We start from the raw sequence: 13,376 nt of genomic DNA, 5'->3' as shown, positions 1-13,376 counted from the left end.
AGGCACTTAACTGTGTGTGTCTGTAAATATTACAGCTTTTCTCAGCCTGTGATTTGGTCACAAAGCATTTCTTAAACTCAAAACAGAAGTACCTTAACAGCAGCTTTTGTTCTTCTTTTCTTTTTCCTTCAAACATTGTCTTATCAGATCTACTGCTATCCTGTAATTCAGCCTAAATTTCAAATTCATTACCACAGGCATAGTCTCAGTTAAAACTCTCGTGTTTGGATCAATGGCTTTGTTGGCTTCAACAACAGATGTCTTTTTTTGTGTGCAATGTTTTGTGATTTAAACACAGGTTAAAGTATTTCAATGCTCTGATTTATATCTACCCATAAATACTGAAGCACGATGTATTTAACCAGAATTTGTTAAACAAAATGTTTCTGTTTCTAGTGTGTCGCAGTTGTAGTGTTTGTTTGGTGTGATTACTGTTTGCAAGTCAGCTGTGGAGTACATAGTGTTACTGGTGTTGAAGTGATGAATGTGGTGTTTGCCAATGAGCCTGACTATTACCATGTGTTTATCCCTGTGCTGAATGGATTGCTGTAGTTTGAGGACTTGGTTCTGCAGGTATGAAATCTAACTGTAGCATGCTTGTCTTAGCTCTCTGTCGTGCATGGTGTGTGTGTGTGGTTTGCATCATCTTTTTTTGTAGTGCTTATGTACTGGTTATAGGTTCTGCATTCATTAGTATTCAGTAGTCCATTTGCTAATATTCATTTGCATCTTTTTCATACGTCATCTGTCTTTCATCTTCATGTTGCTGCTCTCTGAAATGGCTTAAATTCAGTGTCCCAACCAGTGGCTGCAGATCTGGATTGGCTGTGTTTGTTTTTTGTTTTTTTTGTTTTTTTTTTAAAGCATCTTATCATGTAAGCGTTTTGTTCTTTGGCTTGTTTGTTTTTGTTTGTTTTAAATTTGCAGTTTTCCATCTTAAAACCCTGAAACTGAATCAATCTTTCTGCCTCTGCAGGTTGAGAGCTTGCAAGGTGTTATCAAAGATAAGACCGAGGACTATTCTTCTTTGCTTGGAACCTGTCAGCAAGCCCAGTGCGATCTTGCAGAACGCAATGAGGAGATAGACAAGCTGGCCGGTCGAATCAGAGAGTTGGAGCAAGCGCTGCTCAACAGTGTAGAGAGTAACAGATGCGTCGGTCAACTGGAACAAGAACTTCAAAAAGCGAAGCTGAGAGAGCAGGAGCTTACACAAGTAAGGGCAAAGTGCACACTTTGAGTTCAGGTGAAGTGTTGGTGTGCATCCTCCCTCAAGAGTTAGCTGATGTTCTCGCTCTCTTTGTCAGGATAAACAGGCACTAGAGCAGCAGCAGCTGTCCAGCAGGCTTCAGATCTCAGCCCTGCAGTCCAAATTGGATGAGACGAGACACTGTTACCATGACAACATGCGTGACCCCACCCAGGAGCTTAAGGATGCCCTAGACACTGCTCAACAGAGTCTACAGAGCAAAGAGCAGGAGGTCTGTTAGGTTTTATGTAACGCTAGTTTTTAGTAGCTAAGAAGATTTGAGCAGATGTGTGGTGGCGGTTGTTGTTTGACACGTTTTGCTGTGCTGCCACCTTTTGGTTGGAAAAATGTTTGTGATGTCTTAGTCAATCTTTTAAAGCCATAAGTCTGATTAGTTATCAGCAAATGCAGAACTTAAATTGTATTTTGGTTTTGATTTAAATAGTTACGTTGCATTTCTTAGGTTGAGGTTCTGCTTGGCCAGCTGGAGACCGTGCAGAGAGACTTGAATATAAAGGAAGCTGAAGTAAAACACCTCACACTACAGCTGGAGCTGCTGACTAATTCCAATGCAGCACATGTTAATGAGCTCCAAGAGCAAATTACTGCCCTGAAGGTAAGAAGTGGGATGTGTTTCTCAGATGACTAAACAATGTAACTGACCTAAAATATGTTACACTATACAGTTCAATACAATTCAATAAGTTGCGTTGGTCCAACATTTGTACTTTCATGTAAAACCATGACTGCAGCAAAGAATACTTGTGCCATAATTATATTGTCATCTCAGCTTTTGAAGACTTGGTTTTTTTTTGTGAGTCTCCTCCCTTCCTGCGGTTACTTTACTGTAGCCTTAGCTTACTTGCACACTTCATGGCTGATAAAAGTAAGATGATTACTTGTTGCATTTACTTTTCTGTTGCTACATCAACTTCTATCAAGCCTGCTACGTCAGACTGCTACACCCAAACAAAGCCTGACTGAAATTTTTTTTTTAAATTATTATTATTTTTTTTTAAATGTGACTGAGTGAAGCAGTGCAGATGGGAAGACTGTTTTATCTGCTGCTCTGAGCTAGCCCTGTACCGTGAATCACAGGTTTTTACAGTTTAAAACGCATCGATAACATTTTTTTAATTTTTTTAAATATCAGTTTTTCTGGTTTTGCAGCAGATTTATTTTTTCTCTATTTAATATTTCCTCAGTTACACTCATTATGGTTACTTGAAAAACAGTTGAATCTGAGGATAACTGATAATGCACCACCAATTCCAGGAAAATGTGTCTGCCCTGACGATACTTAAGGAGGAAAAGGAGCAACTTTGCAAAGAAGATGAAATGGATGAAGAGACGCTCCCTTCAGCACTTCTTCAGGAGAAAAACCACGAGATCGACCACCTCAACAGTGAACTCCAAAGACTGGAACAGGAACTTGAGAATACCAGCGATAACAAGGTCAGTGTAAACGCTAACTAAATATTTGAGTGCACATACCTGGTGAGGCCATGATTTATTTTTAATGGAATCGTTTTGATTGGTTTTTTTTTTTGATAAAAGGTTCTGGAAGCTGAGCTTGAAGATCTGCGCTCACAGGTGGAACATCTTAAATCTGAAATCACAAGAGTGCGCCAAGACAAACAGGAAGAAGAGGAGCGCCTTCACGAGGTAATCAGTACGCTGCAAGCAGAACTCGCCACCCTGGGACCCAACCTGCATGAAGTCAGTGACTCTCAGGACGGTGACAGCATCAATCCTTCACCCGCCCCCAGCCCCGAACCTCAAAACGATACCATCCAAGAACAAGAGAAGAAAGCGGGGCCGAACAGCCTAAAGCATGAACTCAGCCTGACTCATTCTACCGCCTCCCGATCTCTTCGTTCTCGTATCAAGGCCCTTCAGAGTCAACTCGAGACTGCAGTGGCAGAGAAAGAGGGACTGGAACGATTACTGCTCACCCAGGAGGAAGAGTACAGAGGGCACGGGGAAGAATTTGGAAAGAGGCTAAAAGCTGAGAGAGAAAAGTCAGATGAAATCCAAAGTCTCCTCTCCCTGAAGGAAACTGAGCTGGAAGAGGTCACAGCCCAGCTAGAAGAGGAGAGGGAGAAGAGGAAGCTATCAGAGGAGGAGCGGAACGGCTGGAAAGTTCAAGCAGAAGAGGCGGGTACCCTGCAGGAGGAAAAAGCCCGCCTCAGCTCTCAGGTTTTGGAACTCCAGACTAATGAAGAGGAGAGGGTGCGAGAGATCAAAACTCTAAAAACAAAGGAGACGGAGATGGAAATGGAAATGGGCATCCTCAGAGAAAGCAGTCTCACTCTTGAGAGACAAGTCCAGGAGCTACGAGCAGAGGTGGTCGATATGGAGGAACAGGTGGCTCAGGAAAGGGCAAGAATTAAAACCCTGGAGACTGTGAAGGGGGAGCTTTCTGCTGAACGTGAGGCACTGAGGAGGAGAGAGGGCCAGCTCCAAGAGGAAATTGAAAAGCTACAACAGGAAGTGACTTCACTGAGAGCCCTCATCCAGGACCTGACAGTTAAGCTAAACGAAAACGAAACCAGTCAAGAAGAGGCTCAAAAGGAAGTGCTGGTAGGTGTTGGTTTAGTTTTAAAGAACAAACCTTATTATTGGCTCATTCACTTTGAACACAGCTATCTGTCATCAGTGATGGTCTAATTTGCGGATACGTCGACCATATTTCTGTCTCCCATAAACCTTTACTGTCTTTGTGTGTATGTACAATTGGAAGGTTGGTGGTTCGATCCCTGGCTGCTCTAGTCTGACACATTCATTGGAGTATGAACATGTGTGACTGTTGGATTAAAAGCATTTCAGCATAGGAAAAAAGTGCTTGTATGAATGGGTGAATGAGACACGTTTGTATAAACCGCTTTGAGTGCTGCAGGAGAGTAGAAAAGTGCTATACAAGAATCGCTCAATTTATCATTCAATCTGTAATAACCATATAATATTAAAATGTTTTAACTGTTTGAGTATTTCATTAAACAGAGCAGTAAAACATGCTCTAATCTTCAGTTTTTAAAATTGTAATAGTTTCACTGAACAAATCTGTTTATTGTCACTCAAAAGAGTTATTTTTCAAAAATGTCAGTTGTCCAGCAACCTCTTTAAAATTAAACAAGCCTCAGTACGAAACAGGAAATATTTTGCTGCTGCTTTTCTTTTTCTTTCCCCTCCGAAGCATACAGCTGTGCCGCAAGACCACATCTGGTTATAATTAGGGGCGTTGCTGTTGTGACGTGGCGCAGCACTGAGAGATAGCAAAATCTTGACCCGCACAGAGGAAGTGACATTAAAAAGAGGAAGCAGGAAGAAAATCTTTGGTAGCACTGGCTTTTAAAGCTGTGTTGCACTTTATTTTTCGTGTTTTGTTCTAACTTGGCAGGATGTGGTAAGAAAAGAGAGCATGACTTATTTAATGCACTGGTTACTTTGTAGCATGTCTCTGCATTTTATCGGAGCTTGTTGTTTTTGTTTTTTACTAGTTCACAGCTGCTTTTGGCAAATTTCTCTCTTCATGTTACATTGATGTAGTTTTTTGTAATGCGAGTGAAAGATTACAGCTTATGCAACAGATGCATACACTGACTATACTCAGTAAAATGCTGTTATATTTGAAAGTGTTTAAATCTGGTTATATAAGGTTTGTGTATGTTTTCTTTTTTGGGGGGGGGCTAAAGGAAAAGGGGTGTGATATGACACTTAATGTTTCTGTGGATGTCTTTCTTCCACTTCAGACCCATGCTGAGGAGACCTTGGCTAAAGCAGACACTGCCTTGAGACAAAAGGAGGTTGAGCTGTCCAAGCTCAAGGAAGAACATCAGGCTCTGAGGACAGAGCTGACTGCACTGAGACAGGGTCTGAGTACCAGTACAGAAAGGGCTGAAAAACTGCATGAGGAAGTTCAGGTGGGAATCGGAGTGGACCACACATTATCAGATAAGATGTATAGTGGTTTTAATGTGGTGGTCTGAGTGCTTGAAGCTTGACTGCTGCGTTTTAATGTCACAATTTCTCTGGCAGACCAAAGATCGTGCTCTCATTGACCTTGAAGCAGACAACCAACAACTGAAGGCAGAACTTCAAAGCGTTCAGGAGGACTTGGCTGCACAGGAGGAGGAATTGGCCTATCAGCAGAGAGAGCTGCAGCAGCTCCGACAGCAGGGCCAACAGGACACACTTCAGGGATACCCACATAAGGGTGAGCACTAAATAAGTCTTTGCACTGATTGTGTGAGGGTAAATATTGATTTATGATTATGTGCAAGCCTATAAAAAGCAATGACAATGGAAATCTATTTGACCTAGCCTTTTATGTTTACAAGGAACAGTGGAATTTGGGTTTTAAAATAAGAAATGCAAACTTTGTTTAAAACATGATTTATAGAGCCCCCTGAACATTTTAACAGAAACATGTTCTCATACTGATCTTTTTTTCTTTTCTTTCGCTGTCAGATATTTCTGTCGGAGCTTTCGAGGACATTGTGTCTCACCACGAAGACTCTCTGAGCTCTCCGGAGGTTTTAAGAAGACTCGAGTGCTCTGAGGACCGAATCCTTGAACGTTTCCACACCTCTGAGCTCAGTGGCTTGAATAACACAGGCCTGGACCTCCCCCAGGTCAAACCCTCTCCCAGGGTTGTAATGGAGCCTCCTTCACACTCCAGGACGATCACCCCAGACCCAGCTACACAGAGTTCCCACTCGCCACGCTCTGTGTCAGTGTCTGAGAACTACTCCATCCTCGATTCACTGGATGCCGATAAAGTATGTAGTTCGAGCTCAGATATGTAAACCATGTGTTCATTTCTTTTGGTTTCAGTTCTCACTCAGATTATTATGTTTTCTTGTTCACAGGTACGTGAATTGGAAGGACTTGACCTAACGACTCCTTCCTCACCACTTGGCTCCACCTCTTCCTTGTCGGCACCTGAATGGGCCAGTGACGGATATGGCAGCAGTGAGTATTTCCACACCTGTGACTTGTGAGGATTTTGAGTCACTTTTATATCTGGATATTCTGCATAAAGGCAGCTGAACGTCGCTGTTCTCCTCTTATTCAGATGTGAGTTCAGAACTGGGTGCTAGGCTGAGACTGGAGTTGGAGCAGACTGAGAGACTGGATGCTCAGTTTATTGAGTACCTCCGCTGTAGAGGAGTTGACCCCACCGCTAACACGGACAGTGCTGCGGGCAGTATGAGCTACAGTGATGATCTGTTGTCACCTGAGCTTCAGGTAGGCTTCACACACATTTGATAAACATGTTAAACTAACAAAAAGCCAGATTTTTCTTCACTTCACTTTCTTCACGCAGGGACTGTTGAAGAAAGTTTATCAAGAAAGCTGCAGAATTCTGACCTTGTCTCAGCGTCGTGTCAATCCATCAGCACAGTCTCATGTGTTGGACTTAAAAGCCTGCTCACTGAGTCTGTCGCAGCATCATGCTGAAGATGGCTCTGCTGTACTGCACCACCAAGATAAATCATCTAATCCTCCCATGAGCTGGCAGCAGGAGAAGAGGGCATTGCAGGAGACTGTGATTGCACTCAGAGAGCTGCTCTGTCGAATGGCACAAAGACACTCCCAAGTGAGTTTCAAGCGCTGGTTCAAAATTTCTTCTATTTAAAGGATAATTTGTTTTAAATCGGTTATTGGCATGAAGATATTATTTTTCATTCAGGTGTAAGATGAGTTTAACTTAACATGGTGCATTAACTTACCTTGTATCTGTATAAATCTTTTTTTTTTTTTTTTTTTCACCATCTTTCTCAGACTGATGACAGAGTTGACAGTAACTGGCACAGAGATCAATTGCAGACTGAACGACGGGATGAATCCCAACTGAGGGCAGAGCTGGAGGAGAGCCAGAAACAACTCAAATGTGCACATGACGCTCAGCAAGAGCAGAAGAACAAAACGATGTCGCTCAGGTATGTATTACCTGCTCAGAATACAGGCACTTAAACAGGCCTCCCCTGTGAATCAGCATTTTGCATATCAGATGGGTTTCAACTTCATTGTTGAGGCATGTTAAAGGGCCCCTTTCCTAAACTTTTTTTTTTTAATGTTTTAGTCTAAATGTAACTATGGTAAAGTTGGAAATGACCAATTTTCTTCAGGCTGACAATAGAAGAGGCTGAGGAAGCTTTGAGGAGAGAGCAGGCCAGAGTGTGTGAGCTTCAACAAGAACTGGAGCAGGAGAGGGCTCTAAGTCTGCGTAAAGGAAGGGAGGAGGAGGAAAGGAGAGAGGTAAGAGAGCACTAAAAATGGACACTACTAAAATTTTCTATTCGTACAGAAAACTTCAGTTCGCTACATTTGTAACATCACTACCCAATGTTTGTGTTTTTATGCAATGTACTCTGTCTAGAATGTACAGGTGTCTTCTGAGAAGCTGAGGTCAGAGGTCATGTCTCTAAAGGGGCAGGTGGAGCAGGAAAGGGTGGCCTGTAGCAACCTGAGACAAGAACTTCAGATTGAACAGTCCCGCTGTTTGCTGCTAGAGAAACGCCTGGAGGACACTCAGAAGGAGCTAGAAGATGAACGCAAACTTTCTTCCCAGCAACAAGAGCTCAGCTTGCAAGAAAAGACTCGTCAGGAGCTCCTGCTGACTGAAGCAGAAACTCGCTTGACTGAAATTCACTCGAAGCTTGCAGATTCTCACAGGAAGCTTGATGAAGAGCAAGACCGCTGCTCCAGGCAGGTGGATGAGCTCAGCCGTAGACATGATGCCGACGCTGCAAGAGACAGGAAGTTCATCTCGGACTTGCGCTCCCAGCTAGAGCAAGAGCGAAGGCAAGGGGAGGAGTTGGCAGCTGTGGCGGACAGACTGAGGGCAGAGTTACTACAGAGCAGGAGGCGATGGGAAGAAGAGGACAGAACGAGGAGGGAGGAGCTTCAGAAGGAGCAGGAAGCAGCCACCCGAAATCGTATCACAATTGAGACTCTGAAGGAGCAGAAACAGGAAGCAAACCAGGCTTTAGAGGTGGAGCGAGAGCAGTCCAGGCGCCAAGGGGTGGAACTCGCAGAGCTGAAGGAGAGACTCCGAGTGCTGAAGGACAAAGAGAGGGAGAGGGAGGAGCAGTGGGAAAGGGAAAAGAGGAAGGAGATGCAAGAGCAGATGGAAAGAGAGAGGCGACAGGAGAGGATCAACAGCAAACTGGTAAGATGCATCAGCCCAAATCTTCTCTAGTGTACTCACTGCCTATGCAAATCCATACAGACACATCATTGTGAACATTTCTGACTTTAGTGTGAGTTGGAGTTGTTGAGGCAGCAGGACCAGCAGCGTATGCAGGAGCTGCAGCGCACTCTGGCAGAGCTGGAAAGAGACGAGAGAGAGATGGCTGCTCAGCGCCTGTCTGGACAAACAGCGGGACAACAACGCGAAGCTGAACCTTTCCAGCACCCCCACACCAACCTCCATACTGATGGTGGCCAGGCAGGAGTGTTAAAGCAGCACCAGCAGGTATTCAAGTGCTTTAATCCCTATGAGGAATCCAAACTATTGTGACAAAGTTTTTCATTAGGATTACATTTTAGCACATGTAATCATTGCTAAATGAACTTTTTCTCACCTTAGACGCCGTCCAAGTCGTCTTCCAACCTGTTGGAGACGTTACTGAAGGAGAACTCTGAGTTGACAGAGCGTGTGACATCACTGAGCCAGGAGAGGGCCACTCTCAAACACAAACTCACCTGCCTGGAGCGACAACTGCGCCGCACAGAGAATGAGCTCGCCAAGGTCACCGCGGAAACCGAAAATAGGCCTGTCTACGACATATCCAGCCAGAGCAAGGTCAGTAGGCAGCACATCAGGATAAATTAGGGGTGTAATAACCATTTTTGCAACAGCTTTTCAAGAACAGATATTGACTCCAAAGGACCTAATTGCCATTTCTGGCTTCGCTGTACGCTGTTGGTTGTATAGGGATGAAATGTTGACAGCGTTTGCTTGATTTGCAGCTTCAGCGTTACTATGAGCGCTACCTGCGAGCTGAGAGCTTCAGGAAAGCTCTGGTGTACCAGAAGCGTTACTTGCTGCTGCTGATAGGAGGATTCCAGGAGTGTGAACAAGCCACGCTGTGTCTTATCGCTCACATGGGAGCTCGACCCTCACCCCCAGTCTCCTCCAAGCGTAGACCCCTCGGACGATTTAGGGCTGCAGTGCAAGTCATAATTGCGGTCTCAAGGTAAGAAATGTATCATCATATACATATTAGTTGTATTCCCTAGAAGGCAGAGATTATTAGTTAATTCCATGCACTTTTTCAGAATGAGGTTCCTGACGAGGAAATGGCAGAAAGCAATCCGAAGATTATCAACTGGGGTTGTCAATGGGCATGCTCCAGGTCAGCTCTGTCTACATAGTTTAGACTTGCGTGTATTATCCAAGTGAGTATGAGTGCATAGGTAATTTAATTTTATTGTTCCTGGCAGGGCCTAAAGCTGAAGTTTTAAGGCAGCAGCAGCCAAGATCAAATTCTGACCCGACGCAGATCCGAGACAGCAGCGCCATCTACATAGACACTCTGTCAGCGCTCGTCCCACCCAGCAAATCGCCCTTCAGGCTGCGCCACAGGTTTGGCCTCGCTTAGCAGATTTTATTAGAAACTGATATGATTCAATTAGTTTTTAGGTTTTTTTTCGTCTTCTTAAATACGCTTTCTACACTCTTCAGGTCACACTCCAGTACCCCTTTGGCCTCTGTACAATCAGGTGGAACAGCTCAGGATCCAGAACAATCCCTGACAGAATATATCCGTCATCTAGAGAAAGTCCAGCAGCGGTTGGTGGGAGCCAAGCAAGGTGAGTAGCATTTAGAATACGAAAGAGGGGAGAGGGGGGGGGGTTATAAGGTATTCACTGCGAACACAGGGTGTATCCCTAATGGTAAGTTCATTGGTTTACAGGTGGGAACACTGTTGCTGTATGTCTGCTTGGCCATAGCAAACCATGACAGATTGAGCAGTGCACAGGCTTGAGAGAAAACACTGTGGTGATGGTCTTCAAACAGCTCAACACTGACAGCATTGGGTTTGCCTTATTGAGCACAATTTAAGGGGTTCTGAACACTTAATTTATTTGAATATCAAACTGGAAGATGTTTCAGGGCACTGGGATATAGCACTTGTACCAGCATCAGACTACACAATAGTAGCCTAGGAATGGCCCAAGTGTACTTTCAGTACACTCTAAAGAACACAAGATAATACTTGTAAACATGGAAAAGGGAGGAAAGAGTCACACAATCATCTCTCTTGGAAGTGCCCTAAACCAAATTAACCAACCAGCCACGAGACGGCTTTACTGACAAGTGACTAAATTGTATCGGGCTCTTTAAAATGACTTTCAGCTGCTCCCTGGTCACCACAGCAGGTTGCTCCACATGTTTGATTTGGCAAGGTTTTATGCCAGATGCCCTTCCCCGACATAACCCTGAAGGAGTTATGCCGGGGAGCTTTTGCCTGGGAAGCAAAAGCTTGCTGGTTCCCTACATAAAGGAGACCATGTTGGGCTTTTTGCATATATAAATGCACTTTGTGCTGTTGAAGAAACTCCCAGGTACCTGAAAATTCTGTTAAAATGTATTGCAGGCATGAGCATTCTAGTCTGCTTTGTCTGCCATTGAAAGAATTTGTGAATCTGACTGTGTGACTTAGCAACCCTCTAAAAAGATAAATGTTGTGTGAGCTGATCCTGGTGCTTCATGCATGTCTCCTAAATAAATCACCCTGTTTCTGGGAGATGTTTCCTATGCATTTTTATAGCCATTAGTCTGGTGCAAGTCAGTTAACCATTCAGATATAGATATATAGATATAGATAGATATATAGATATAGATAGATATATAGATATAGATAGATATATAGATATAGAGATGGAGAGATATAGAGATATAGAGATGGAGAGATATATATCTATATATATATATATATATATATATATATATATATATATATATATATATATATATATATATATAGAGATAGAGAGATATCTATAGAGAGATAGAGAGATATCTATAGAGAGATAGAGAGATATATATAGAGAGATAGAGAGATATATATAGATTGATTGATTTTTTTTTCTCCCCCCCCCCGGGACCATACTGGTTTAAAAAAAAATGAAATAAAATTGTTTCCACATCCCACAAAACCTGTGCTCTGTCATCTTCCGACCTAGTAAACAAGACTCATTTATCCCCACCCCCCAAAGAGGAAAGGAAACTACAGTCACCCTGTTCCCCTGATATGATTGGTTATCGGCAGCACTGGCTGCAAGAGAACGGGACTTGGCTGTACCTGAGCTGCTTGTCGCCCCTTTACCTATATGGGCCAGGTGAGTGTGAGTGTAACACACTCACTCCACTGAAGGACAAAGTAGCACAGTGCTCAGGGACTGACTTGTCACTAGTCACCGAGCACAGTCTATTACAGGGGATAACTTTGGTCTGGAAATGTACATGTCCTGCAGGGTTGTTCTATAAAATTGAATTCAAACGTATTAAATAATAATTTTTGAGAGACATGTCATGTGGTGTGCTGTGAGATCTGGCTGTCAATGCAGTGAGAAGCTAAGCTGTCAGAAATGTGATACTGAGGCATGATGATGCCATAATAAGTGATGATTCAAGATTTAAACCATGGCTGAGCACATGGCAGAGCTTCCTGTCAACACGGTGAACGAGTTGAATGCATCTGGAAAAGTAGAACAAAGGAGGTACATAGTTACATCGAGTACAATGTCTGAAGCCCAGGTGGCTCTGTATGTGTGAAGAAAAGAGGTTAAGCTGGTGCAGTAGATGCATAACGTGGATGCAAAACCCTGCAGAGCATGAAGTCACTGAGTGGAATAGTTTATTCCATTTCAGCTACATTTGTTTTTATGTCTTGTTTTATTTAACTTTGTTTGTGTAAATGTTGAACTGTTTTGAGGTGCACTCTGAAATTTTGAGGGAATAGTGGCACATGCTCATCTACTTATCTCATAACTTTCGCCATCAATGCTCCTGTGCCTTACTGCTTTTAGTCTTAGAGCTAGAGATGCAGTTCTCTAACAAGAATTATGTCAGTGCTATTTTTCAGTACATTGTCATAATTTTAAAAGTCAAGTATTTTGTTTATTAACTAGTTGTAGTAGTTATTTAGTAGTTTTCCGTTTACTGAAAGGAACTTCTAGTCAAGACCATTTTAAACTCTAGCTTGGTTCCTGTTTATGTAAGGTGCCAGTTTTGTTGCTGCATCTAATTTTTCTTCTTCTCCCCTTTCTGTAGGTTCATCTGGTCTCCTGCCTGATCCAAAGTAGCCTGAAATCTAAAGACTGAATCTGCCTGCATATTGTTTCAAAACTGCTCATGCCTTACATCTTGTAGAAATGTATAGAAATTATAAGTTTCCTGACTTTTATACTAAATTATTTTTTAATTATTTTTGGAGGGTAATTTTTCTATCCTGTGTACTGCCAATATTTTGAAAGTCACTCTTTATACACTGTTTCTCAAACACTGTTTGCTTTTTTTGTGCTCTGTAACTGTAAATGGTGTTAATGTTCTCCACACGTGTTACTAAATGCACTAGTTTTATACTCTAAGTCTAAGATCTGTGCTAAACTTGTGCACCATTATAAAATGTAAACCACGTCCATGTTGTTTTTATCATAAAGTAAATAAAGTGTGACTATGAACCAGATGGAGTGTTTCTTGCAAAATCTCAAAACACAGGTATCCTGATAAATATTGAACAATGGCGGGGTGTTTTAGTTCTGTTTGTAGTCCACTGTTAGGCTTAATAAAGAGTTGATTTAAAACAGGAAGTTTTTAGTGCACAGAGTAAAGCAGTGAGCATTTTGGTATACTAAAGCTGTACAAAGGTAAATCCAGTCAGTAAGGAACTTCTAATTGGGTAGTTTTATTTTTGGTCTCTTTACATTTTCTACAAAAATAGGAATTTTTAAATACACATTATTACATTAGTAACAGAAACATCAGCCACTAAATCAACTATTAATGACAGCCACATTTGAGAGAGGTTAGAATACTGAGGTATTTGGGTTTTTTTTTCTTTTTTTTCCGTATGCTGATTTAGTATTATGTAACAAAGAATGGACCTATGCT

The 13,376-nt window shown here is 42.5% G+C and overlaps 1 protein-coding gene across 5 annotated transcripts in view; it reads left to right on the top strand.

Annotated features, from left to right (window-relative positions):
* pcnt (pericentrin) overlaps positions 1 to 12,946 on the top strand; it is a 33,782-nt gene extending 20,836 nt beyond the window's left edge. For 3 of the 5 annotated variants that reach the window (XM_012922042.2, XM_076877757.1, XM_012922041.2), the window contains 23 exons: positions 553 to 573; positions 977 to 1,213; positions 1,305 to 1,478; positions 1,710 to 1,862; positions 2,522 to 2,701; positions 2,804 to 3,829; positions 4,999 to 5,169; positions 5,285 to 5,462; positions 5,717 to 6,027; positions 6,118 to 6,220; positions 6,324 to 6,496; positions 6,576 to 6,848; positions 7,034 to 7,191; positions 7,381 to 7,510; positions 7,632 to 8,423; positions 8,514 to 8,729; positions 8,844 to 9,059; positions 9,227 to 9,453; positions 9,536 to 9,612; positions 9,701 to 9,842; positions 9,942 to 10,069; positions 11,447 to 11,602; positions 12,537 to 12,946. In XM_012922042.2, the coding sequence (XP_012777496.2) occupies positions 553 to 573; positions 977 to 1,213; positions 1,305 to 1,478; positions 1,710 to 1,862; positions 2,522 to 2,701; positions 2,804 to 3,829; positions 4,999 to 5,169; positions 5,285 to 5,462; positions 5,717 to 6,027; positions 6,118 to 6,220; positions 6,324 to 6,496; positions 6,576 to 6,848; positions 7,034 to 7,191; positions 7,381 to 7,510; positions 7,632 to 8,423; positions 8,514 to 8,729; positions 8,844 to 9,059; positions 9,227 to 9,453; positions 9,536 to 9,612; positions 9,701 to 9,842; positions 9,942 to 10,069; positions 11,447 to 11,602; positions 12,537 to 12,568 (5,274 nt within the window). In that variant the 3' untranslated portion in view covers positions 12,569 to 12,946. The remainder of the gene's footprint in view (positions 1 to 552; positions 574 to 976; positions 1,214 to 1,304; positions 1,479 to 1,709; positions 1,863 to 2,521; positions 2,702 to 2,803; positions 3,830 to 4,998; positions 5,170 to 5,284; positions 5,463 to 5,716; positions 6,028 to 6,117; positions 6,221 to 6,323; positions 6,497 to 6,575; positions 6,849 to 7,033; positions 7,192 to 7,380; positions 7,511 to 7,631; positions 8,424 to 8,513; positions 8,730 to 8,843; positions 9,060 to 9,226; positions 9,454 to 9,535; positions 9,613 to 9,700; positions 9,843 to 9,941; positions 10,070 to 11,446; positions 11,603 to 12,536) is intronic. The other 2 variants (XM_023155584.2, XM_023155583.2) reach the window with 1 other exon arrangement.
* The last annotated feature ends 430 nt before the right edge of the window (positions 12,947 to 13,376 follow it).

Source organism: Maylandia zebra, linkage group LG19 (genome assembly GCF_041146795.1).
Source record: "Maylandia zebra isolate NMK-2024a linkage group LG19, Mzebra_GT3a, whole genome shotgun sequence".
NCBI classification, from domain to species: Eukaryota; Metazoa; Chordata; class Actinopteri; order Cichliformes; family Cichlidae; genus Maylandia; species Maylandia zebra.
Note: the sequence above shows the minus strand (reverse complement) of the source record. Positions and strands in the feature narration are given on the sequence as shown.